This window comes from Brienomyrus brachyistius, unplaced genomic scaffold, assembly GCF_023856365.1.
Source record: "Brienomyrus brachyistius isolate T26 unplaced genomic scaffold, BBRACH_0.4 scaffold54, whole genome shotgun sequence".
Lineage (NCBI taxonomy): Eukaryota > Metazoa > Chordata > Actinopteri > Osteoglossiformes > Mormyridae > Brienomyrus > Brienomyrus brachyistius.
The window spans coordinates 925,927-952,500 of NW_026042329.1; the positions used below are offsets into that span (position 1 = coordinate 925,927).

Sequence of the window (26,574 nt, forward strand, 5' to 3'; positions counted from 1 at the left end):
CGTACACTTCTGCTGCTTTGGACTCATGTGACCCAGCATGGTCACACACCCACCCTTACTGCACTACCACTCCTCGGAGCATATTTTCGTCCCACCTCTCAGTCTGAAAGGTACTCCGTCCTCCTTCCTTTATCTCTCTCTCACCCTTTCCTTGTTATTATGGGATGCTAATTCCTCATTAATATGGAATTGCTAACATGCATCCTTGTAGAAACAAGGACTTTAAAGTAATTCCTTACTACAGAAAGAACCCATCTAACAAATTACTGACTACTGAACCTGGCATGGTGTTTTAATCTAAGCCTTTAAGGCAAATGAATACATTTTAATCAATAAATAGTATTAATGTTATTTAAAACAGGTAGTGGGGCGGCATGGTGGTGCAGTGGTTAGCACTGTTGCCTCACACCTCTGGGACCCGGGTTCAAGTCTCTGCCTGGGTCACATGTGTGCGGAGTTTGCATGTTCTCCCCATGTCGTCGTGGGGTTTCCTCCGGGTACTCCGGTTTCCCCCCACAGTCCAAAAACATGCTGAGGCTAATTGGAGTCGCTAAATTGCCCATAGGTGTGAATGTGTGAGTGAATGGTGTGTGAGTGTGCCCTGCGATGGGCTGGCCCCCCATCCTGGGTTGTTCCCTGCCTCGTGCCCATTGCTTCTGGGATAGGCTCCGGACCCCCCGCGACCCAATAGGATAAGCGGTTTGGAAAATGGATGGATGGATGGATGGAAAACAGGTAGTTTTCAAGAGTGAACAATAGTATTGACTTGGAATTTGAACATACCAGTCTACTGTGAGACCCTCACCTCACACGACTGCCTCAAATGTAACATTTTTGAATATATTCTGCTTTTCAGGGGTTTAACTAATCTTTATTTATATAGTACTGTTTTAACCAGAGGGTTTACAAAGTGTGTTACAGCCATTAAAAAGAAAGGAATTAAAACAAGCATAACAATAAGCACAAAAAATGGAATCAGTTTTAAAACAAATAATAAAACAAAATAAAATAAAATGCAACCAAAAACTTGGGAATTTAACCACCCACATTCTCAGTAAGGTACTTTAGACTACCCTCTCTGGTCACTGTGGGAGACCACACTCTCTGGTTACTGTGGGAGACCACCCTCTCTGGTCACTGTGCGGGACCATCCTCACTGGTCATGGTCCTCATGCAAGGGGACATGAACCCCTGCCACAGTGGGCCCCAAATCTGGGGGAAGCTAGCCCCAGAGTATTAGGGGGACCAACCCCTGGTCAACATCGATGAGAGGTACCCAAACCCTCCTAATTGTGGTACTCAACACTCCAAATTTCACAATTTGCAGTACCACTATGCTACCATCTCTGGACTCTGTAGGGGACCACATTCTCCTTTCCTTATCCAAGGGGACACAAACCCTTGCCACATTGGGCATGCAAACCCAGTGTCCTCTTGGAAACTCTAGCCCCAGAGTATTCGGGGGAGCAACTCCCCATCAAAGTCAATAAAGAAGGATCTCGAAACCTCCTTCTGCTCTATCAAATGTAAATATTACTGCAGGGCATTGTGGGAAGCTGAGACACTTATTTTGGAGACAGCCAATACTCTCCCAGTACTTTGATTCCGGTCAATGATGCAGACTGACGTCATGTGTTCCTCTTCTAGTTGATGAATTGTTTCCATTTCAATCCTGTCGTTAGCACCTCGTTACCAGTGTACTGGCACTATCGCAGACCTAGGAGGTCCTCTGTCACTAAGCCGCTCGCATGCTGCTCCACCCAAGTGTTGCACGACCATCTTAATTTTTTCCATGCTGGCCAAAAATGAATAAATGAACATCAACTTATGTGTGCTGTAACCTCGACTCCTGTCTAAATGAGTTTACCTCTCTTTCTGCTGTTCCCTGCTAATTCCTGTAGGGGGCGGAGTACCTCGTGGGGGTAACACAGGTGGATTAACGGTGCACGCACCCCGCCAGGCTAGCCAGCATGCGGCCACCTGGCACCCCCCCGGCACGCTGCTAAAACAGCTCACTGAGTCTGCAGGCCTGGCCGGGACTCCTAGCTCTCAGTCAGTAGGGCCTGTAGTAAGTAAGGAGGCCCAAACCAGCAGTGCGCCCGCGGTCCTGGAGCTCAGTGGGCCGGCAGTGCCCCAGTGGACACGTAAGTCCTCTGTAGGCACTTCAGCCACGACCAGGGGAGAGCAATCAAGCAATGACCCAGCAGGTGAGATTTGTATAAACTGGATAATGTTTTTCAGTGATACGTTTTCCATTTTTTGCCATTTGTTCCTTTTTCATTTTTGTTTTTTCCTTTTCTCATCTTTTTTCCCCCCCCATCTTTTTTTTTCACCCCATCTTTTTTTTCTCCATTTTGATGATAATTGTCCTTTTTAAAAGTGGACAACAATATTTCTTGTCAGTCTCTCTTCCCAAAGCTAAATGCCAGCAGTGGATAGATTAGTTAGGTCTAGTCAGCCAACTGCTTGTGCAATATGAGTCTTTATGCAAGATCATGATCATTTGGTGAACCTCAGGGTGGGAGCGGAGTTCTGTGGCCAGGAACAGCCTCTGCTATGTCAAGCACTGGCTTAAACCACCCAGATTTAACTGCCATTTTAAAAGTTTGGAAAGACAGGAACTTACGCTTCTATGAGAAATAGTGAAGCTTGGGGTCTGAGCACAGGATCAGCCACTTTTCTGTCACCTCTGGGGCACCTTTTTGGGTTAAAGCTTTGCTTCAACAGTAATATCATTGCCCTGCCAAGTACAAAATTTAAACCGGAAAATTTTTGGACAGACGCCTAACCCACAGTCACACACCGGCCCAATGAAAACACCACTGGCCATTAAACACGTCGCAAGACACATAAATTCATTTCTTTGTTTCTAGCACTGTTTTCTCAGCACTTCATCTGAAGGACAGGCTCTTTCCAGATGTGTATTGGAGCGTTGTATGTACTGCGTAATGGAAGGCTGTGCACTTGCTGGTTACATTTTCATGGGACTTACGTCTTCCCATATTTTCCCTTGTTACCAAGACTTTATGACTGTTTGCCGGGGTTGGGGTGAAGACTGCCACCAGGGGCGGGTTTGTTGTATCTGGGGCCCCATTCACAAAGTCACTGCCCCCCCCCCCCCCCGAGTGTAGTGACTGTCTGTGGCCAACAGGGGGCTCTCAAACCTTGGGGGTTCCATGCAAACATAGCCACTGACTGCCGCTTTAGAGTGAATCAAAAGAGATGACCTTATGCCTCAATGTCCTGTTATATACCCCTGGCCAAGCTGTTGGACCAGCTAATCAAAGGCCACACTACTGTAATTCGTGTTAAATAGTGATACCTAAAAAATGACTATACACTTGGTGTCATGGTTCCCAAAGATCTGATGAGGAACCTGCTGAAATGCGGTGGCAACCATGCATGCAGCTTCAGGGCTTTACATTGACAGGTTTAGCCTGAAGATCCCAAAGGTCTAGAATGATTTATTTAAGGTAAGAAATATACAGTGTACTGACATGAAACTTAGAACATTCAACATTATTCCTGACAGCCCCAGATTGTCGTGCAGTGTTGTTTGCCAGCGTAGGTATTATAAATAAAGTTTCAGAAATTAACCTCTGAATACTGCAGGAGTGATTTATGATGTGATGTGCATACACAGGGTAATATTTAAAACCTAAAAAAGGATCCACAGAAAATTCAGTACAAGCTTTAGGCTGAAGTCATTGCGCCTCTGAATTTCGTTGATGGAGACAGGATGTCTGGATGAGCACCACCTACCAATGCTAACACCCCTTAACCCTGTAGTACACCCCACAGTAGGCCCTTTCCATCCCGCAAAAGCCCAGAACTGGCTCCACCCAGGGAGAAGATGGCGGGGTGCCAGATCTCCAGTGGCCAGCCGCCCAACATACGCAACTATCTGACGTTTCATTAGAGGTTCACCCAGAAGAGTTCCACACCCCGGTTAGCACTGTTCACACGCCCTGGGACAGAGCACTCGAGTGTGTGTGCATGTAGTCTCACACTGTGGACATCAGATACCCCTTACTGTTGCCTTTGCATTTAACAGAGATCCTCAGGGCCTGCCCCTGCAGTGAGAGCATTGGTGTTACCAGGCTGAAACAGAAGCCAGTAATTCAGGATAAGAGTACTACCAGATTACTTGTGTTTTGTTGGATGATTAGCTTTTGGTGTGGCAGCCCCTGTTTAGTAACTATTTCTCTAACCTGTCTCAAACTACCAGCTGCCCCAGATTCTCTCTTGGGTAGTCAAGAACCTCAAAGGTTACCTGTATGCCATTTCCATAAGGCAAAAACTGACTTTATTTGGGAAGGAAATTTGAATATTAGGCTCCAGGCTCATAGCATCGGACTCCTCATTGGATCAGCATTTGTGAGAAATGGACGGGAGTGGAGGGATGATGACTGTTCTTCCTACCGATGGTGAACCAGCGCTTCAGCTCCCTCAGCCAGTTGACTAGCTGGCTATATGCTAATTGGTATGTTTCCCTCATCCCAGCATCCCCGGCGCCCCCATATGGCATCTGCTTGCTGGAGAGCGTCCGCGACTCCATGGTACTTGGCTGGAAGCAGCCGACCTTCATCGGCGGGGCCGAAGTCTCCGGCTACTTTGTGGACTACCGGGAGGTGGTGGCAGGAGTGCCGGGCAGGTGGCACGAGGCGAACATCAAGGCCATCAGCGACAGAGCCTACAGGGTGACTCACCGCTCCACGTTCATCTTTATTCATTCTGCGTGCTCTTGTCAACGGGGAAACGCGAGAAACATTCCTGTGTCAAACAAAACCAAAAAAAAAGCCCCCAAACATTGGCAGCCCACATGCAAGGGTCTTGCTGTTGTACCTCTCAACAAGCTGTTGAACCTTTATCACTCCAGATGAAATGATAAATTGTATACCTTATTAGCTGTTTTGGCGCAATGGTATGCTATGCAGCTAAATGATTGGATTATAATTGATTAGTGATTAATTAGGAGGTATTTACAAAGGCTTGGCTTCATTATAGTGAAAATGCCCTAAATCTAAGTGTAGGACGATGGATTAAAAAATAAGTGATAATAAAAATTGCATGGGACAATTTGGCCTCTTTGTTGGTAAAGATTTTGCATGCATTGCTGTTATGTGCAGGGTCTGCCTAAGGCATAAGCAGCTGCTTAGGGCCCAGTGGCCACCAGGGGGCCCCCCATCTGATCGGCTTTTTACAATGGGAAGGAAGATGGCAAATGACAACCAAGTTAATCACAAAGTGGGTTGGGCCAGCCCTGGCTTCTGTGGTATCTTTTGGAGGGGAGGCTTTGATCTGAGGGCGAGATTTCCACGTTAGTGCCCGAATAACATCTTTGAGCTCCGTCTCGGTCTCCAGGTGACGGACCTGAAGGAGAACAAGCTGTACCAGTTCCAGGTGCGTGCAGCCAACATGGCGGGAGTGGGACACCCCTCTAAACCCAGCGAGACGTTCAGGTGTGAGGAGTGGACCATCGCCATTCCAGGTGTGATGAGCTCCCACCAATTGCTGAGCACAGATCATAGGGTGTATAGATAGATAGATAGATAGATAGATAGATAGATAGATAGGAATGCTCTGTATAGGGTGTGTACAGCAAAATAGCTGGCTGGTTACATGTGTGGTTACATGCCTTTAAAGACCAATTACCTCTATACAAGCTCTCTAGCATTACTAATGTGACTGGAGCTTGTTCGCCCATTTCTGTTCAACAATGATTGCTGATTGGCTCTTCCCCTGACCACAGGACCGCCCCATGACCTCCAGTTGTCGGAGGTGCGCAAGGACTCTCTGGTGTTGCAGTGGAGGCCGCCAGTGTACCAGGGTCGTGACCCCGTTAACGGCTTCTACATTGACATCAAGGAGACAGAGGCCCCCGAGGAGGCGTGGAGAGGCGTCAACGAGAAGGCCACTAACAAGACGTACATGAAGGTGCGCATGTCTACCAGCAGGGGGTGTAATGAGTTAGGGGGGTGTTTTTGTTTTTCTAAGAAAAGGTTTGCTACTGAAACTGGTTGGACTCCTGCATGTCCATTAAATTTAAATCTTGTAAAGTTAAAACGATCCCTTTTTGAATAAATAGTGTGAGATATCCATCAATGAGTGCCAGGGTGTTTCAGCAGGCTAACCAGGACCGTAGCTGCTTACGGAAGAGACTGACAGAAGAGCTTCGTTATGGAAACATGGAAACAATGTGGCTTATTATGGAAATTGACTGACCGACGAGATAGATGGGGACTGAGAAGGTGATGGACAGGAGTCAGGGTACCAGGCCTGACTCTCCTTCCATTGTTCACAGATCAAGGAGCTTAAGGACGGGGTGTCCTACGTGTTCCGGGTGCGTGCCCAGAACAAGGCTGGTGTGGGCAAGGCCTCCCAGGCCACGGAGCCAATCCTGGCCCAGACACGCCCAGGTAAACCTTCATAGCACAGAACCAGAACCCTTAAAGCTGACAGTAGCCCAGGCGAGCAAGGGAGGACAGCATGACTGTGATATTAGCAGGGGGCAGGCTGACCTTTAATTACCCCAGGGGTAGCGTGGAATGTGAGACACGAGCCGCTGCACAGACAAGAGGAGTGATGCTGCGAGGGATGTGGGGAGCGTAAGGTTACCATTGAAACTGTAATATACATTTAGGACACAGAGATATGCTCCCTATACATCCAGTGCTGGCCCAGCAGTAGACTGTCATCCCATCCAGGGTGTCTCCCTGCCATGTCCTGTGATGGACTGGCATCCTGTCCAGGGTGTCCCCCTGCCTCGTGCCCTGTGATGGACTTGATAAAAAGTTGAAAATATGGATGGATTTACTGTTGGCACAAATAATTTTTTAGCTAGTAACTGAGTGGGAACCTTGCAATCTTGGACTGGAAAAGTGCTGATGGACAGATGATGGAACAATTAGCTGTACTGTACATCTCAGTGCCAAGCTTATCATAAGTGTTTATGGATAGATAAGTGTTTATGGAGGTATGGATGAATGGATGGATGGATAAGTTTGTGGATGTATGAATTACCCAGAACAGGATGGCAGTGATATCCTTTTACCTACAGTAGCTGAACACTGCACTGACAGAAAGTTAGAGGTCCCCATAGGAATCACCAAAAAGTCATTATGGAAAAATTTTATTTTTTTTATTTATGTAATTTTTTCCACTGTAGGCACCCAGGAGATCGTTGTGGAAGTGGATGATGAAGGCATGATCTCGATGAATTTTGAGTGCTCTGAGATGACGAAGGACTCAAAGTTTGTGTGGTCCAAAGATTATGAGGAAATCAAAGATTTTGCTCGCCTAAACATGGAGACCAAGGGGGGAAGGTAAGTGTGTGTGTGTGTGTGTGTGTGTGTGTGTCGTCCATCCTTCTTTAAGGTAGTATTTCATTTTGCAGGTTGTAATATTCTGATGTGATATTCTAATATGTTATTATGAGGTTATAATGATTGTCAGAGTAAGAGAGATTTTTTTAAACAAATAAAAAATTCATTCTCAGAAGGATGGATTTTTCAGTAAGAACTCTATGTTGGTTTAATCACCTATTAAGGATTTTGCAGGTGATGAGGTGGCTAATTTTGAGTGCTTTGTGCCCCTTGCAGGTCAAAGGTCACCTTTAAGACCCCAGACCAGGAAGACCTGGGCATCTACTCCTGCATGGTAACACACACAGATGGTGTCTCTGCCAGCTACACCTTGACCGAGGAGGGTGAGTTGGGGGTGTTGCAGTTGTACCCTTGAGCATTGTGCCACTGGATCGTCTACTGTCCAATGACAATAAGGATGATAGTAATGACAGGTGACTCTGTTCCCTTCCCTCTCAGGCTTGAAGGAGCTCCTACATATTAGCCATGATCACAAGTTTCCCAGTGAGTGCAGCTTCTCATTCTCCATCCTGAACTCCCCTCTTCACCACCCCTCAAACTGTAATTGGCTGTCCATTGGCTCGGGGCTGGGGATGCTCATGACGGCTCCCTCCCCGCAGTTATCCCCCTGAAGTCGGACCTGGCCGTGGAGCTGCTGGAGAAGGGCAGGGTTCGCTTCTGGCTCCAGGCTGAGAAGATCTCCGCCAATGCGAAGGTGGACTACGTGTTCAACGACAACATCCTGAGTCAAGGAGAGGTGAGCTTCCCCGTCCACCTCGACCCAAAACAGACCCAAAACCCTAAACACACACCAAAACGTCAGCATAGACTGAAAACAGACCCAGAATGTAGATCCAAACAGTGCCAGAACCTTCCACATGGACGCAAACGGTCCCAGAACCTTCAACAATGACCGAAACAGTGTCACAGTTTTTAACATAGACTGACACTGTATCAATACCACCAGAAACAGACACAAGCAATTGTGTTTATGCCAGGACACATGGGTTAACACCCCCCCCCCCACAAAGAGAGAGAGAGAGACTCTCATTCACTCACATATCCACTCTAAGCCCGCAGGTGCATTGTGCACCTCTCAGAACTGTTGATCTCCAGGCCACCGCCCACCATCACACTTACTCAGTCATTCACTGAAACCCAGTCCTGTTAACTGAAAGGTAACGGGGGTGAGACATATGGCGCTTTGCCCCTTCAGTTCTGCGTCCATATGCAAGGATTACGTGAAGGGAAACAGGACACATTCTAAATGCATTATTCATTATTAGTAGTATTGCACATCGCAATGTATTCATGCATTCTTGATAATTCCGAATTTGTGAATTTCCAGCCTCCCACTTAAAAAAAAGTACCAAAGAAAGGTTGAACGGAATGGACCCGTAATGCAAATTTTCGCAAGATAATGCTAATTCAATGCTAACCTAACACACCGATTCTCACAGACGTCCCAGCAGAAATGAGCACATTATAAATCATGACGTACTTCTTGTGAACAGTTAACAAGTGTTTGTCGCTCTCCAGCCCTGCCAGACCGATACCGAGCCGACCCTTCTGGTTGGGTGCAGCTTGGTTCCTGTATGCCAATGGAAAAGCACCCATAGCCTTAATGGGATCATTTGTTTCATGTGAAATAGATGGAGCAAGACTAATTCTTTTCATCAATATGTCATTTAAAATTTTGGAAATTAGTCCAAGTTTGTCTTTTACCATTATTAACTAACTGATGTTTTGTCCCTTACTGAAAATGTAGTTGAAGTTCCCGAAAATGACTCAAGTCCTAACCTGGTAAGGTAAAGTTCCTTTAATAAGCGTAAGAGAAAGAGTATCCCAAACCTTTTTTTGGAACTGGGACTTTTTTCAGGTACTAGGAATTTCTGTCCCATTCCCACTGCAGGAACTCAGTCCAATTGTGGTTCCTCAGAGACAGTTCCAGAACCTTTTTTAGTCCCTACTCCTTACTCGAGGTGTTTCAAGTTTAGACCTTTTTTAAGTCATCGTCCATTGCTGATGACCAGTTCCAATACTAAGAATAGAAGCACAGAGGATTGTAAACATCCCCAGATGGCCTTCATGCCCCGCGCCAGATTTCAAGGATATATCGGTTGCATCCTCACCAAACGAGATCAATCCCACGATTCACTGTGCCCCAAGTTCGTTCTTGGAAGGCAAGTTAGCAAAACCGGTCTTGCCAAGACCATAAGTATGATCTTTGTGTTCTTGGCATTGAGAAACATCTCTCATTAGAGATATAACATTACATTGTTTTTTGTTCTGTGGAAAACAAAACCTCGATTTGATGGCCAGATTAAATAATTCATTATAAACATGTCGTTGGTTGCATAAATGAATTATAAGTAAAAGGCTATGTCCTGTCTTTCAGATCACTTGACCGATCCACCCAATAACTAACAAATAACTAATAAAATGACTTATTGTTTCGGCATAGTGATGTAGTTTCACACGAAATTGTGTGTTAGAGTCTATCTTACGCACTTTAGGAACTTTACGAATCTCCCATGCTTATTTAGCATAACGGTCCCAGTTCCTGTTATTTGGTGGGAAAGTGACACACAAAACTGGCTAGGAACTTCAAAAGTTCCCAATCAAGACAGCCCAGGAACTCAGAACTAGGAACTAGGTTCCTGAAGTTCAGTGGAAAAGCGCTAAAGTGGCAGTGTCTACACTGTGGGGGGCATGCTTCCCCTGACTAAGGTAAACTGAACTGAAACGTGACTTTGCTCTTGCCAGAAATACAAGATGAACTTCGACAAAAACACAGGAGTCATCGAGATGTTCATGGAATCGCTGGAGGCCAAGGATGAGGGGACATACACCTTCCAGATGAAGGATGGGAAGGCCACCAACCAGTCCAGCCTGGTGTTGATTGGCGATGGTACGCCGGGCAAGCTGTAGGGTTTCCTTTGTTCAGAGGTCCATGGATTCCAGGAATCAGTAATTCCACTCCACACTAAAGGAGAACAGCACAGGACCATCACTAGGCAATATGACTGCTTCTCCTGCTACAGTAGTTCTCAGAGTTTCTAATGTCGCATCCCACCAGACTATATTAAGTTCTCCAGGTGCCTTCATGACTGACAATTATACACAGAGATACCTCTGCCTACCATGAGAGGGAGCTTGTGTCCCTTAGTTTGAGAACCGCTTTCTTAAAACAATCTTCAAATCTTTGCCATCCCATAGAGACCTACACACATGCTCTTCAGTCCTACAGGCAGTGTAATATATCATGCATGTGCTTCCCTCTCAGTGAGAAATGCGTCTGAGAACATTTAGCACTTCTACATTTTTTCCATAGCTGTTTCACTGTGCTCTTACTGCAAGCCTTACAAATTCTTCACTTTGAAAGATGACCGTCTCTGTTGCCCCAATTTATCACTAAATAGTACGATATGTCTCCTTCGCAAAAGTTTCTATCCCAAAGGGTATTACAGACAGACAGGTGGATATTTAATCATTGTGTTCAGTTTCAGTACTCTAATCACCAAAAAAGTTATACAAAACCTTATCATACAAGATTAATGCAAAATTAGCTAGTTAAAACAGATGAACGTCACATTCTGCAAAAAAAACCACAAAATATCACAAAACGACTTGAATTTTATTTGCCTTTTTTTGCAGTATTTGATAACCTCCGAAAGGATTCCGAGTTCCAGAGGAAGGAGTGGACCAGGAAACAGGGTGAGCACATGATCCAAAATCTCCCGCCATCCTGGTGGGCTTCCAAACTTTTGTGTCGAGTTGCCCTCTTTCCTGTGAGCTTAGTTTTGTTTTTCTGTGTTGTTTTCTCACAGGCCCCCACTTTGTGGAGTACCTCAGTTATGAGGTCACCCCAAACTGTGTGGTGGTGTTGAAGTGTAAGGTGAGATGGTGTGGGACCTGCTCTCGTGCTTAGACGTAGGCCAGGACTCTCTAAACACAGGTCTTACACAGGGAAAATGACTGTCCTTCCCCCCCCCACCCCACCCCCCCAAAAAATCAACCCCTTATGACGGGAAAGTTGTCGGTACAGACCTGTATTTCAGCCTAAAAATGGCTGGCTTACCTAATGAATTTGATTCGTTCATAACGACATTCTTCCTACTGATAGTCTTACCCAGAACTCTGAATACAGCCAGAGAAACTGGCAGAACCCAGAACAGTATCTCCTGCAGATAGAGGTGTTTGTTAGCAGGATTTATATCTCCAATGCAGTGCATGTCGACTGGTGGGAGTGTTGGCAGAGGTATACAGAGGTACAGTCAGTCCCTCTACAACGCGACTAATGCGTCCCTGAAAAACCTTGCATTGACTAAAATCATGTATTAAAACACATATATCCAATGGAAAAAAATAAGGCCATGGAAATGTGACTCAAAAACTTAGTAACTTACGCCAAACAAAATGGATTCTATAATAAAAATGGTGAAACCAGTGGCCAATAATGTAATTATATGGATTTTAAATGAGAAATAATTATATATTCATAAATTTTATCATAAATATGTATGGGTCCTATGAGTCTCACAGGCATTGACTTGAAAATTCAACCAAACTGAACTCGCTATCTTGTCGATTGCCAACTGTCGGGAGTACTGAGTCACGGCCTCTGTGCAGCCAGGCGTGCACACTGCACCGACACAACAGATTACAGAAAGAGGAGGGGCAACGGGGCAAGGGGCAGTCTATGAAAAGCCAATGCAAGAGAATAAAAAAGGTTGCCTTTTTTAAGAAATCTGCCAAATATTTCAGATTTTTAGAATCTAAGTCTTTAACCTGTGCGATGTACAAAAGATTTGATTCTAGATTTTGAAAACCAGTTCGATCGATTCACTTACAATAAAAAAAAAGAATCATTAATTGGACATCGCTGTCGTTCAGGATAGCTGCTTTTGCGTGGAAGTAGTCTTTCTCGCGAAGACCATATCCGCCTTGTAGCTTTGTGTAGTGCTATACTCTCCAACTGAATGCAATTCTGCATTGTATTGGACCTGGGTACTGATACATCAATTGCGTTAGAACAGATTCCTGATGTGAGATCACGCGTTGTGTGAAGAGCCAAACCCCAGAGGTGGTGCTCACAGGCTTTGCTCTCTACCGCTCCCTGCAGGTGGGGAATATTAAGAAGGAAACTGTGGTCATTTGGCATAAGGACGATCGGGAGGTGAAGGTGGACGACAAACTTTCCTTCACCGAGGGTGTGCTGACCCTGGAGATCTCCCAGGTGAGCAGTCACAGGGAACACATCCCAAAACAGGTCGGCCTTCATGTATTGTAAGAGGTAACAGATTCCAAGAAAAAAATACATCTACTATGCTACAAACCTCCGTCAACCGCAACATGCGGAAAAAAAGTCTTTCCGGCAGACTGACTTGGAAAACTGACTTTCTGAGCATTTCTTCCTAAATAGAACATTTCTACGTTTAACAATGTGCGTACATAAGGCTTATATTAGTTATTTGAAGGATGTGAATGGTGTGTATTTTGTTTTCTACTTTAAAGAAATGATTTTTAGAACAGTAATGCGTAATGAGTGAAACGGTAATAATGAGTAAAATATTCCATCAACATCCATCCATCCATTTTCCAAACCGCTTATCCTACTGGGTCGCGGGGGGTCCGGAGCCTATCCCGGAAGCAATGGGCACGAGGCAGGGAACAACCCAGGATGGGGGGCCAGCCCATCGCAGGGCACACTCACACACCATTCACACACACACACGCACTCCTACAGGCAATTTCGCTACTCCAATTAGCCTCAGCATGTCTTTGGATTGTGGGGGGAAACCAGAGTACTCGGAGGAAACCCCACGACGACATGGGGAGAACATGCAAACTCCACACTCATGTGCCCCAGGCGGAGCCTCGAACCTGGGTCCCAGAGGTGTGAGGCAACAGTGCTAACCACTGCATCACCATGCCTCCCCCATTCTGTTAACATGTTCTTTACCAATATTTTGAATGTCTTCTGATTATACAGATTATTCTGGTCATATTGAATAACATGTGTGAACATATTTGGTCCATATCCCACTTGGGAGTGACACCAAAAGGGTGAGAGCCGTTAAATTCGAGTTTTTCACTGGGTTCACATCACCCCCAAGCCCCATACATGTCAGATCCTTCCCAGTATGTGACAGTTGTGTGAACCCGTAGATTTGTTGTTTCCCAGTTCCCAGCCCACCCCCACCACCAGTGTAGTGACTCTTTGTGGCCACTAGGGGTCCCTTGCAAATGCGTGGTGTGAATGGTGGTGAACACTGGGAGCGCATGTCTGAGAGTGGGCGAGATCTAACATAACGTCTGTGTCTTATTGCAGCTGAGTACCACTAAAGCCCCGGGCAAGGAGGGAACTGTAAGTCCCAGGAGCGAGGAGGATGTCTTTGGGGTTTTGTTTACACACTGTTACCATAACAACTTTCTGACTGCTTGCGAGTGCATTTTTTCCCTGCTTTTCCTGCAGCAACCAAAGCAGGAGCGAAAAGCTTGACTTTTCGGAAGCTTGACCCGAGGAATTCTCAGCTGGAATTCCGGTTTTCCTCTCTATTGAAACAAGGGTGATTCCCAACCCCCCCCCCCCCCCAATGAAAGCTGGGCACTAAATCCCACCCATCTCTCCCGCAGATTTCGAAGAAAGACGCCGGCATCTACCAAGTGACCGTGAAGGATGACCGAGGAAAAGACACGTCGGTGCTGAAACTTGTCGACCAAGGTCAGTGTCAGCAGAGCTGAAAACGAGTGGCTGATTGCCTCAGTGACTCGGGGAAGTTACTGCTTCTCAGAACGATGGCCACCTTTTGATCAATGAAATTGGGAGACACTGATGGGTATCAGGATGCGATTTTACGCAGTGGCTCATTACCATGGCTCTTTAAAATAATTAGATTGACTGTACGTCTGGCACACAGTGATCTGCCATAGTTTCCTCCTGCTGTCAGTACAGATGCAGCGATCAGCTTGAGTGGTTTTTTTTTTGGATGTTTCGAGCAGTTAAAGCAGTTTTGAGTATTAATGTACTTCCAATGGTTGATGTGTTTCAGGTTTCAAAGACTTGATGAACCAAGTATTCAGTGTTATCGGTAAGTCTCTTGATGCCATCGGAATCTTCGGCGATGAATTGACTGGTGGTTCGGCTGCCTGTCCAAAGTTAGTGTACTTGAGGTATCATCTCAGGGAAGATGCTGAAATAAAACCAAAACTAAATTTTAAAAAGCACCAAGCTTCATATTGGCTAGCCTGTGATAGCTCTTTGGGTGCTCACAAGTGGATCTATGATTAAGGATCTGTGGTTGACTAGGTTGTCAGCTTGTAAGTTGTCAAAATTACCAGTAGGGTTAAAATGGACCCACTTTATGCTTCTTCTTTGGTAGGATTTATAGCTATAGATGGCCGTGTTTATATCTCAATATCATTCATGAGTGTGGCAAGTTGGCTCTGTGGGTAGCAGTATTGCCTCATACTTCCAGGGTCAGGAGTTCAAATCCCATCTCAACCATGTGTGTATGGAGTGTGCATGTCCTTCTGTTGTCATATAGGTATTCTTTTAGGTACTCATAACTCCTATGCAGTTAATATGGAGTGTGCATGTCCTTCTGTTGTCATATAGGAATTCCTTTAGGTACTCATAACTCCTATGCAGTTAATATGGAGTGTGCATGTCCTTCTGTTGTCATATAGGTATTCCTTTAGGTACTCATAACTCCTATGCAGTTAATATGGAGTGTGCATGTCCTTCTGTTGTCATATAGGAATTCCTTTAGGTACTCATAACTCCTATGCAGTTAATATGGAGTGTGCATGTCCTTCTGTTGTCATATAGGTATTCCTTTAGGTACTCATAACTCCTATGCGGTTAAGGTAACCGGCATCTCTAAACTGTCCATTGTGTGTTTGTTCTCTGATGGACTGGCATTCCTTCGGGGGATAGACGCTGATGACCTGCGTTGTGCTCAGTCATCAGCGGGTCTTCATTAATAGCCCACGCAGTACATGCTCCCAGTGCGTAACCCCAGAGCACCATACCAGCCCACGGCCCTCAGCTTCTCTCTGTATCCTCATAGCCAACTCATCCACACCGCTGAAGATTCAGAGCACAGAGGAGGGAGTGCGACTCTACACCTTCGTCAACTACTACAACGACGAGCTTCACGTCACCTGGCACCACAAGTACGACGTTTCTGCCCGCGTGCGTTTATGTCTGTGCCTAAGGGTCCCTATATTTATGTTCTTTGGCTGAACAAGGAGGGTGCAGATAAATATCCCTTTCTGAGGCAAGGAATATTATACAAAAAGGGGGGCAGTCTGAAAGCCGTTAAGGCCGGCGGACCTCCGGGATTCTCCCTCCTAGAGAGCGTTGGCTTGCCCATTTGGGCTTCTTACCTAAGCAGGGTTTTAAGCTTTCCCAGTTTAGGAGACTACCTGTCACCTGTTGGCACTCCCTGAGGCTTACTGTCAGGAAGCCATGGTTACCATCAGCCTGCATGGGACTGATCGCCCCCTGCTGGTATGGGGTGAACTCCCAGAAAGCGTGTCAGTTCAACTGGGGTGTTTGTAGAACCATGTTTGCTAGTATGCATATGTGCATGTCCATGGGTGCATATCGCTCTGTGTGTGTGTGTGTGTGTGTGTGTGTGTTTGCATGGATCACATTTGGGGACCAAACACCTGAAACTTCCTTACTTTTGGGGACATTTCTTCAGGTCCCCATTTAGATAACAACCTCAATTTTATAAAAATCTGTAAATGCAATCAAAAAAGTAAAAGTGCCAAAAAGTCTTGTACTTTGGTTGGTTAGTTATAGTTAAGGTTAGGGCTGGGTGGGGGTTATGGGTGTCATGATTGGGACTAGGGTTTTTCCCATAGAAATGAATGGACGGTCCCCATTTAGATCGGAAGACCAACTTGTGTGTGTGTGTGTGTGTGTGTGTGTATCCTTCCCTGTTACGCAAACCCTGACTGTGACCTTAACTTGACCCCAGGGACTCCGCCATCACCTTCACAGACCGGATCAAGAGCGGCGTGGTGGGGGAGCAGCTCTGGCTGCAGATCAACGAGCCCACAGAGAAGGACAAGGGCAAGTACGCCATCGAGTTCTTCGATGGCAAAGGCGGCCTCCGCAGGAGCGTGGATCTGTCTGGCCAAGGTGAGGCCTGTCTGAGTCTGAGTGGCCCCATCCACTGTGGGCGTGCCAACCAATCGGGGTGCGTTCTACTCCATACCCACCCCTGCAGGGTCAAACAGTGGTTCAGATAATAGTACTTTAACAGATCACCTTTCACAGGGTAGTATATGGTTTCTTTTACAATGTAGAAACATGACCCATATCTTTACTCCAGGCTGTTTCACACGTTATGCATATACACATACGCCTATTTAAGATGACCCACCCCCAGTATGTGCATGATTCCTGGGTCATTGCAAGTCAGCAACCCCCCCTTATAAGTCTTTCCCTCCCTCTCCCCTGACTCAGGGTTTGATGACGCCTATGCGGAATTTCAGAGGCTGAAGTGAGTAACGTTATGTTAATATTGCTTGCTGGCTACCTTACAGTACATGTCCTTCAATCAGTTTAAAGGCCACTAAAGTTTACAATTCTCCCCTTTTCCTAATGTATATATGACAATATGAAGAATTTCAGGCTTATTCTCCATGAGGAGGTACAACTAACATCCCCAACTAATGTGAGACCTTGTCTCGTCTTTCACAAGCCTGATCCTTTACCGCTCTACCTGTTTTCCTCATTTTTTGTGGAGTTTCATTCAATGTTGTAGACAAATGCCGGTGTTTTTCTACCTGCCTTAATGACGTACCCCTCTTCTTGGTCAGCTAATCAAAACAGCATTTGGCCATTTGGAAAAACTGGGTAGCGTCTGGTTAAGTGGGTTAATATGGTATACCTGTGGTTGTAAGGTCAAAGGTTCAAACCCATGACAGGCAGAGTGGTTGCATCACTGGGCCCTTGATCAAAGCCCAAATTGCTCAAAGGACCGTCTGCTTCTCAAAAAATGTATGTCACTTTGGATAAACCATCTGCTACATAAATAAAATGGTCTATTGTAAAACCGCGCTTTATGCAACAGCACATCCTGAGTGCTGCATTTTCCAGCGCCAGGAAGGATGGATGAATCGCTTTCTTTCCTAGTTGAAATGGATCTTTTACAATGAGCGTTAAAAATAGCTCAGAGGAATCGTCAGCTCGGACGCATTTCCTGTTGTGCAACATGCCGCCCAAACCTTGCTTGCTCCGGCCATCCTGACATCTGCCCCTTTCTTCACAGGGCTGCCGCCATTGCAGAGAGAAGTGAGTTCATGTCCCTCCGGGTGTTAAAAAGGAGACGTTGAGAATGTGCCCTAGAGTCCTGCATGAGCCTGGGCTTTTATTTTGACAGCGTTTTCCCGGGGCATCATGCGCCTTTGGGTTTTTTCCATTGTTTGCTAGATTAAATCGACATTTTTTCTTTGAAGATAGATCAGGGCCGGTAGCTTCCACTCCCATCAGAAGCAACATGAACACATATTAATAAATATCTGCAAAAGGAAAATTGCAGAAATTAAGAGATTTAAAGGTTATTTCAGTTCTACTCCTTTAAGGAAATTCTTGGCGTGTTTTGATTCGAGATAATCCACAAAGTGTTTAATCTTGTTTCTGCAGTCATAGCCATAGGAGAAAGTGGCTCTAGAGTGTTTAATATACAGCAGTTAGTGTAGCTAGTTATAGTTGTTTGAAGCGGAGGACACAGTGAGGGGAACTGAGCCCTTAAACTCTCCTCCTTTACCCCTGGCGCCCCCATGAAGTTGTGCCCTTACTTTCAATGTGTGCCCTTTCTTCCAGACCGAGCCCGTGTGGCAGGAGGACTGCCCGATGTGGTCACTATCCAGGAGGGCAAGGTAATCGCCAGTGTCTAGGGTCATGTGACCAGGCCACTTCCCTGGGTTCCAATCTATGTTCCCATGATCCCAAGCTCTCACACCAAACCCCCAGAGGCTCCTAAATGGGTGCCAACAGAAATCTTAAAACTACCCTCATCTCTGTCAAGACTGTAGCAGTTAGTGGATCATCCACAAGTCTGGTCTTGAAATCATAATGAGACTGTTATACTGAAAAGTCTTGACAGCTCATTTGATGTATAGGAATCTATAAGAATCTGTGTTTTGTATAGTCTATATGTTCAAAGTCTCTGAGATTGTTTGAACCATTTTCCACCATCTAAAATATGCACTGAGAGCAGTAACAGTTAACCTACTGACCCGGGTGACCTCGTACATCCGGACGAGCTGCACCATGGGAGTTTCCGCCACTGCTGGGTCAGCTTTTCAGCCTTCTCACCACACAGGCCCTGAACCTGACCTGCAACATCTCCGGTGACCCTGTACCTGAGGTCACCTGGCTGAAGAACGAGCGCGAGCTGGTGTCGGATGACCACTACATCCTGAAGTTCGCGTCGGGCAAGTTCGCCAGCTTCACCATCACCACGGTGAACACGTCCGACTCGGGCAAGTACAGCATCCTGGTGAAGAACAAGTACGGCACGGAGAGCGGAGACTTCACCGTAAGTGTCTTCATCCCCGACAGTGAAGAGCAAGGCAAGGCCACCAGGAAGGAGAAGAAATAGACAAAAGAGCAGCTGCCGTATCTAGGAAAAATGAAAAAAAAACACTTGCGCAAAATGAATCGTGTATTGTGAATGGTTCTTGAGCTATATGCTGGGAAATGGAAACGGGATTTTGAAACACTGGAATTCCCTTGCCTTCCCCCGGAGCTTTGTCTTCTGTCTGGCTTCGGACTGACCGATCGATCGGTGTCCTCCATCAGTCACTTAGCTTTGTTTATTTTAAAGACCAGCGGGTGCATTTGTTTGAAGTAAAAAAAAATAAAAATCTAAGCTATGTAGACAAACTGAATTGCTGTTTTGCAGAAATGGGGCCTGTGTCCCATAGTCACATAAACAGTGATTGCGTGCTGTCAGATGATCCTGTATGCAGACCACATGCCCGTACCTGTTGATCCATTAGACCCACGCTAAATTTAACTTCTTGGAAATAATGCAAGCCAGCAGAGAAGAGAAATGGGAGAGCACAGGAATGTAGAGGTGTACAGCCCTCTGTAATCGAAGCAGCCCCCTATTGGGGGGCAAACCTGGGTTTTCTCCTGAGTAATGGGTGATTGACAGAAATATGCATGGGGAAACTGTGCATCGTTGTGTGTGTGTGTGTGTGTGTGTGTGTGTGTGTGTGCGCGTGTGTGTTCTCTCTACTACATTGACTGTTCCTGAATATCATCAGTATGTTGCCTCACACGGCACACTCTACTTCCACCCCTCACCTCATACCACTCCAGCGGACTAATAAAGTAAAGCGAAGTGCCCTCGCTTTGTCCTTGTGCTTTCATTGTGTCCTCTGGCTGCCCGTCACATGACTGGACACAGTGTCACATGATCACTGTCCTTGCTGTTCGCCCTTCACGTCCAGATCGCCATCATCTGGGTAACTGCTGTTGCTTAAATCGCCACCTGTGAATTCACTGTTTCTTTTGCCCCATCCTCTGCAGTGTGTTTTAATGCAAGGTGAGTACTAGGACGACCAGGAAACTCATCATGGACTATTTATTTAGATTAAAATTTTCACATTTTTGCGTGACATGGCATCAGAGGCATTCAGATGTTGGTTTAGTCTACCTGCTACCTGTGGATTCTGTCAAATGAAATCCTCATCCTTCTGAACTATCAAAGTCTCCCAGTATAAGAATCTCCCAGTGTAGGTTAATGGAAAGAGTGTTTAATCATGGGTGTAACTTTGATTTGAATATGGGGGGGGGGGGGGGGTGAGGTCTCATTTATATTCTTGTGGTGAGACATAATTATTGGGGTGTTGTGTTACCCAGTTTTGATTATTGGGGGGGTTTAGTCAAATGGAGTGAGGCTGACCCGGGGTGAGACTGGATCAGAGTGAACAGAATCTGAAGGGAACCAGAGCCAAACCTGAAACCCGACGCTGACACCAGTTTCAGTCAGAACGAAGTACACATTTCATTAAAAAGTGGTGGCCATGCTTGAGGATCGGCCATTCAGTAATCTAGCTGAGACCCAGATTGATTTATCTGTGCTAGACTCCCCTGACTTAAATGGTACATATTATATATGCAAAGAGTGATATGGATTGAACTTCTTTCAACTGCTATGCAACTTATCTGTTTATGTTAATAATAAGCTTATTATGTCTTCCAAGTAAGCAAGCTAGTATAGGGGCTCACTGTGTTTTCGTCATTACTTTGTGTACTGAGGATACTCACTAAGTTTGAGGAATAGATTTGAGTAATATTTAAGTAAAGGCACAGCTGACGTCATATGTCACGTCTCCAGGGTAGCATAAAGATCAAGTAAAGCGGACTTTGGTATTTTCTTCACCTAATGTGACCAAGATCTCTGTGACTAAATCTGGAATCTAGTGAATTAGAAGGCATCTACAACGCACCCAACGATCTCTAAACTATCAGTAAAATATTTTATTGCAATTTCATACAATATGAAAATACATAGGCCTATATGACATGAACTTGAATAGGATCACATTTTCATTTTTGATATCTTATTTACTTAAATTTCCAACGTAAGACAGACTGTATTCAATAACTATTATTTGCACAAAAAGAAATATGTTTGAAACGTAACAGCCTATTTACACCCAGATAACCCTGGAAGGCAGTGGGTCGCTGACGTATAATTGTCACGATGTTAAGCTGTTTCAGTACGATTAGACACTGCAGCCTTAAAGCAGTTAAACGTTTACAAAGAGTTGCATGAAACCAGTACGTGACGAGCGTGTGACATTCGCAACTCATTAACTCCGTCGTCATAACACCTTATTTCTTGCGATCTGCTTTTTTCTAAGTAAGTGAGATCATTGCTAAGCTACTCGGATTTTAAAGTTTTCCGTGAGAGCTGCACCTCAAGCGGCTAAACGCTGCTCGGGTGTTTGTGTCACTTTCGAGTTGGTCCCCGGTCACCTCCGACGGGGACAGAAAGTTAACGGGAAACATTTTTCATTTCTGAGATCCTGTTTACCCAAACTAATTTGTTCCTTCTTGCAAATATCAGAACATCTGAACAGTGAATTTTCATAGACACCCCTTTTTTTCTACGCTGCGTTTCCTGTATTGCTCCTACAATTTCGTTTTCTTTGTTTATTTGTTTATTTAGAAAACAGCAGCCATAAGGTCCACATCAGAGATCCTCGTCTCATGATGATATCGATTGCAAAATTGAACGCATAATTACGGGCAGTTAGAACAATTATCTTTGTTTTCTGGATTCAGAAATGATAGTTTTATTTCTGGCAGTAAACTCCACGTTGGTGAAGGTCTGAATTTTGCTTTTGGTAAGACTCCCTTCTTTTTAGGTCACGGACTGACCCATCTTTAAATAGTAAAGACTTTATGTCTCATGCAGTATACAAGAGCATTTGGGACCTCAGAAGTTTATTTAGTATCAGGCAAATCTACCCTTGCAGAATTAAAAATACAAAGAATGTACCGTTTACATATTAAAATACTGACATGTAAAAAAAAAAGGTTTTGCATTTTAAAAGTTCAAAAAATAAAGGTGATTATTTGATATATACTCTGATTATGAGAAATACAACAATCTGTATAACAGGAATTGTTTACCTGTGTTTTCTGCCTGGGGGAGGGGAAGGGTAGTGTTTAGTTTGGTGGGTTAGGACACTGAGCTTGTCATAGATGGCTGCTGGTTCAAATCCCAGAATCTGCAGAATGATGTCACCATTGAGCCTTTGAGCAATGCCCTTAGCACCCCAGTCACTCCAGGGACCGTCTGATCCTACTTTTTCCAATTATAATGTACGTCAGTTTGGATAAAAGTATCTGCAGGAGAACCGATCCATCCTCTGCACCCACTTATTCTATTCAGGGTTGTGGGGGCCTAGAACCTATGGGCATAAGGCAGGGAATAACCCAGGATGGGGTGCACAAACAGACAATTTGGTAAGTCCAAATTCATCTTAACATGCTTTTGGAGTGCGGGGAGAAGCCAGAGTGCCTGGGAGAAACCCCATGACAACATACAAATTCCACACACACACAGAGCCGGGGTGGAGATTTGAACCCTTGTTAGCAACACTGCTAACCACGATGACACCTTGCTAAACATATCCCAACTAGGGGTTGTATTGGCCAGTTTTGATTACTGGGAGGCTTACAACCCCCCTGTAATTTACACCCATGAGTTAGTGGTGACATTTATTAAGAGATCAGGTTTTATCTTAGGGGGAAATATAAATTACATTCTTCTGAATATCGCTGAAGGGAACGGAGTAAAATAGTCATGGTGTTCTATATCTTTGATGACAATTTAGTCTACATCTGGTCACATGACTCCTCTCGTCCTGCTGAATTCCATATGTGTAACAGGTTGTGGTATCTCTCTGCTAGTTACACCCAACTGAGGCCATACGGGTTCTGGGTGGCACAACGGTGTCCAACACTGCCAGAAACGCGAGGGAGGGCGCAAAGAAGATGTTTAAGAAAGCGGAGAGGAGAAAAGGTGAGGATATAACATTGCATTCAGAAGTGATAGTCTGTTTACGAGGAAGAAGATCGTAATTGTGCCTTATCACAATAAGACAACAATGAAGGTCAGAGAACTTCCCCTTACGTCCCCTTGCATTACAAGTTTTTCAACACCTTTGCGCAATATCGCTCTGTTCTGTGTGTCAGTATCACTGTCACTTATGTGACTGCAAATGACTGAATTGAAAAAGGTCCCTTTAAGGAATCTTACGCCAGATTTAAAGAAAGGCTAACATCCTTGTTGCAAAAAATACACTTTCCATTATGCTAAAAAGCAATGGACTGTGTAACATGTATCTATATATAATACACATGCTGTATTTTAGTACTATATAGCTGTATGTATTTGCATGCATGACTCTATATAGGCCAATATCTACAGTCATGCATGGCTTAACGATGGGGATACATCTGAGAAATGCGCGGCTAGGCGATTTCATCGTTGTGTGAACATCATAGTGTACTTACACAAAAGCCTAGATGGTGTAGCCTACACACCAGCGCCGTATGAAATAGCTTGAATAACGATAAAAAAGTACAGTATGGTAAACATATAAACCAGTAACACAGTTGTTTATTATCACAAGTACAATGGACTATACATGTTACAGCTAGTACTGTAGTTTTTTTACACCAGTGTTACCACAAACACGTGAGCAATGCATCACGCTGCGACATCACAACGTCACTAGCTGGTAGGAATTTTTCAGCTCTATTATAATCTTATGGGACCACAGTCGTTTATGTGGTCTTTCAGTGACCTATATATATATATATATAAAAAGTGGGTGGCAGATATACAAACTGCTGTAATTCCTACACCGTTCACCTGATTGGTATGTAAATACCCTCAAAATAAAGCTGAAAGTCTGCAGTTAAAGCACATCTTGTTCATTCCATTTCAAATCCATTGAGGTGGTGTATAGAGCCAAAAAGATTAGAATTGTGTCGATGTCCCAATATTTATGGACCTGACTGTATATATATAACACTTACTCAGGACACCAATTATCACACTATTATTTCATCTTATATAATGTGTGATGCTTGCACTAAGAGAGCCTACCACCTCATTTTATTGTGCTTGTGCACATGACAATACAGCTAATGTTGACTTGAAAGTATAACATGTTTAGTCTTTTACATACTATAATTAGGGCGGCATGGTGGTGCAGTGGTTAGCACTGTTGCCTCACACCTCTGGGACGTGGGTTTGAGTTTCTGTCAGGGTTCCATGTGTGGGGGACTTAGTTAGGATATTCTGGTTTCCCACCACGTTCTAAAAACATGCTGAGGTTAACTGGAGCTATCAAATTGCCCAGAGGTGTATGACTGTGCCCTGTGATGGGTTGGTGCCCCATCTTGAGTTATTCCCTGCCTTGTGCCCATAGCTGCAGGTATAGGGTCTGGATCCTCCACAATCCTGAATAGGACCATGTGGTTTCAGAAAAGGGATGGATGAATACTGTAAATAGCTAAGTGTACCTACTTGTAACTATTAAGTGTAGCTAACAGCTCTCCTAGCTTAACTGAAGCTAATGGTGTCTGACTCTGTCTTCCTACAGACTCTGTTCGGCTGAAGGCTGAGTCATTGGGCAAGGTTACCGAAGAAAGAGGGCAGTGCACTTTTACAGAGAACCAGGAGGCCCCGTGACGAACTGCTGAAGAAGCAAATGATCCTGTACGCAGCTCTAAAACAGAATGACGTTACAGGCATTTACAGGCAACACATTAACTGACCTGAGATGGTGTTGTTTTAAAGGGGTATTTCTCTGACATGTGAATACCTTGCAATCACAACCCATCATCTGGGTACCCCCCTCCCCCCTCAAATATGGCCAAATCATATTAAACAAAAGTTTAACTTCAAAAACATTTGGTTTCCCACCTATGCACAGCACAAACAACTGCAGCAACAACACCTGTTGAATTTCAACAAACCTGCAGAGTTTGAACATGGCAAATAATTTGGCCATATTTATTTGCATTTAGAAATGGTCCATGGAAGTAAGTATGTATTAAGTATTTGTTCTGCAATGTAATGATGTTTCTGTGTGGGATTCAGAAAAAAACAACATTAAATTTTAAGTGTCTTCGTCCATTTCACTGTTATTATAAACTTTGGTCGCGTATTTTTTTCTGCACAGGATTTTTGAATCTTGATACCACCGAAGGAATGACTGCTAAATAGCCATCTTCCAACCACCAGGCAGCGTCACAAAGAACCCATCGCGGCCATCGTTACACCCTGGATAGGATGCCAGTAAACACACATCAGACAGTTTGGAGATGCCAAATCAGCATAACTGAATGTCATCGGACTACAGTAGTAAACCCACGCAACATAGTGCAGGGTCGTTGAGAGCGTAATCAAGCCCCTGCAACTGTGAAGTTACAGCGCTTCCCTCTGAGCCACTGTACTGCCCAGCAATACACCAATTCCTGATTAAACACCAGCGCTGCAATGGTTCTGTCTGGGACTTAAATGGACTTTTTCAGTGGCGAACAATTCATACAAACACATTATACAAAACGATTCAATACAATTAATTGTTCTATGGGGAAAACGCTGTTTTCCAGCCCCAATACACTTTGTGTAATCGGTTAGGACTTGCATTTATATTCATGGACAGACATCCGCTGGCAAAGTTTTTGCCGTGCATTGGTGAAAATATAATGTAAAATGTCAAATTTAGGAGAACGGAGCCAAATCTGAGGTAGCACGACCTTAGGAAGAAAAAAAGATTTTAACCATTCGTCATTAAAATGATCCAGAAAATCCATCCATCCAACCATCTTCTAAACGCTCATTCTGGTTAGGGTAATCCAGAAAATGCCACTAAAATATTTATTTTGTTTCTCTGTAGCAACCATATGTACGGTCTTTTGAAATCTGTTATAATAACGAATCCCTCTTACATACATTGAATCTCTAGGATATCCTGGTTAATATCTAAATGCCTAAACATTGCTTTTTACACCATATATCAGATACAGACACAAATAACTGCACTCGAAAGCTGAAGGATGTCTTCTCGGTGAGTCTGTAATTCCATAAAAGGCATCGAATCTGGGTCACAATCATGGTGCTTTATTTGGATATCTTAACTTCGCTTTATAGGTAACATATTTTATAATGCTTTCAAACTGTGGATTATAAATTACATTTCACATGTTTTGCATTGACAAATGACGTGTTTATAAATATCACTACTTCTAAATGCTGTTTGTGTTGGAATGACAATTAAAACATCCCGGGGCGTATATTTCCTCTCCGCGTTTGCATTTTCTAACAGCTCTAGGGGGACTGATTAAGAGTAATTAGCGGCCGTGACGCAACCGGAACGCTAGTAACTGCCGGCTCGCGGTCACGTGGGACACGTGTGCAACGTCACGGCGCGCTCTGCCGGAGGCGCTTGCGGTCCGCGAGCCGGCGGCTTCGCCAGTCGGTGTCCGGCGTCAGTGGCTTTCAAGGCGCACGGGCGTGGTGAGGAGGCGCGGGGTCGCCGCGTGAAGACTCCTCGCCGCGCCGAGTCCAGGTAAACCGAGCCCGGAAACGGACCCGCGGGTTAATGTCTGTGTCTGACCCGCTCGTCGGCTAAGCGAGTCCCA

The 26,574-nt window shown here is 44.8% G+C and overlaps 2 protein-coding genes and 2 long non-coding RNA genes across 8 annotated transcripts in view; all 4 read left to right on the plus strand.

Annotated features, from left to right (window-relative positions):
* The window catches only part of myom1b (myomesin 1b), a 38,440-nt gene extending 18,697 nt beyond the window's left edge, over window positions 1-19,743 (plus strand). For 2 of the 3 annotated variants that reach the window (XM_049000876.1, XM_049000877.1), the window contains 21 exons: window positions 4,504-4,700; window positions 5,365-5,491; window positions 5,753-5,937; window positions 6,305-6,419; window positions 7,169-7,325; window positions 7,602-7,708; window positions 7,824-7,868; window positions 7,985-8,121; window positions 10,131-10,275; window positions 11,022-11,081; window positions 11,195-11,262; window positions 12,490-12,603; window positions 13,699-13,734; window positions 14,004-14,091; window positions 14,420-14,458; window positions 15,440-15,545; window positions 16,358-16,521; window positions 16,849-16,885; window positions 17,657-17,679; window positions 18,211-18,266; window positions 18,713-19,743. In XM_049000876.1, the coding sequence (XP_048856833.1) occupies window positions 4,504-4,700; window positions 5,365-5,491; window positions 5,753-5,937; window positions 6,305-6,419; window positions 7,169-7,325; window positions 7,602-7,708; window positions 7,824-7,868; window positions 7,985-8,121; window positions 10,131-10,275; window positions 11,022-11,081; window positions 11,195-11,262; window positions 12,490-12,603; window positions 13,699-13,734; window positions 14,004-14,091; window positions 14,420-14,458; window positions 15,440-15,545; window positions 16,358-16,521; window positions 16,849-16,885; window positions 17,657-17,679; window positions 18,211-18,266; window positions 18,713-18,991 (2,285 nt within the window). In that variant the 3' untranslated portion in view covers window positions 18,992-19,743. The remainder of the gene's footprint in view (window positions 1-4,503; window positions 4,701-5,364; window positions 5,492-5,752; window positions 5,938-6,304; window positions 6,420-7,168; window positions 7,326-7,601; window positions 7,709-7,823; window positions 7,869-7,984; window positions 8,122-10,130; window positions 10,276-11,021; window positions 11,082-11,194; window positions 11,263-12,489; window positions 12,604-13,698; window positions 13,735-14,003; window positions 14,092-14,419; window positions 14,459-15,439; window positions 15,546-16,357; window positions 16,522-16,848; window positions 16,886-17,656; window positions 17,680-18,210; window positions 18,267-18,712) is intronic. The other variant, XM_049000875.1, reaches the window with a different exon arrangement.
* Window positions 14,484-15,433, plus strand: LOC125724086 (uncharacterized). The gene is made up of 3 exons (XR_007387130.1): window positions 14,484-14,914; window positions 14,986-15,068; window positions 15,140-15,433. It is a non-coding gene; the product is annotated as an uncharacterized LOC125724086 (long non-coding RNA).
* Window positions 19,744-20,224: 481 nt separating the features above from the next.
* Window positions 20,225-25,015, plus strand: LOC125724095 (uncharacterized). The gene is made up of 3 exons (XR_007387142.1): window positions 20,225-21,752; window positions 22,825-22,936; window positions 24,528-25,015. It is a non-coding gene; the product is annotated as an uncharacterized LOC125724095 (long non-coding RNA).
* A 1,307-nt stretch (window positions 25,016-26,322) lies between these two features.
* Window positions 26,323-26,574, plus strand: part of LOC125724030 (phosphatidate phosphatase LPIN2-like) — a 22,125-nt gene continuing 21,873 nt past the window's right edge. For all 3 annotated transcript variants that reach the window (XM_049000884.1, XM_049000885.1, XM_049000887.1), the window contains exon 1: window positions 26,323-26,501. The gene's annotated coding sequence lies outside the window, so the exon portion shown is untranslated. The remainder of the gene's footprint in view (window positions 26,502-26,574) is intronic.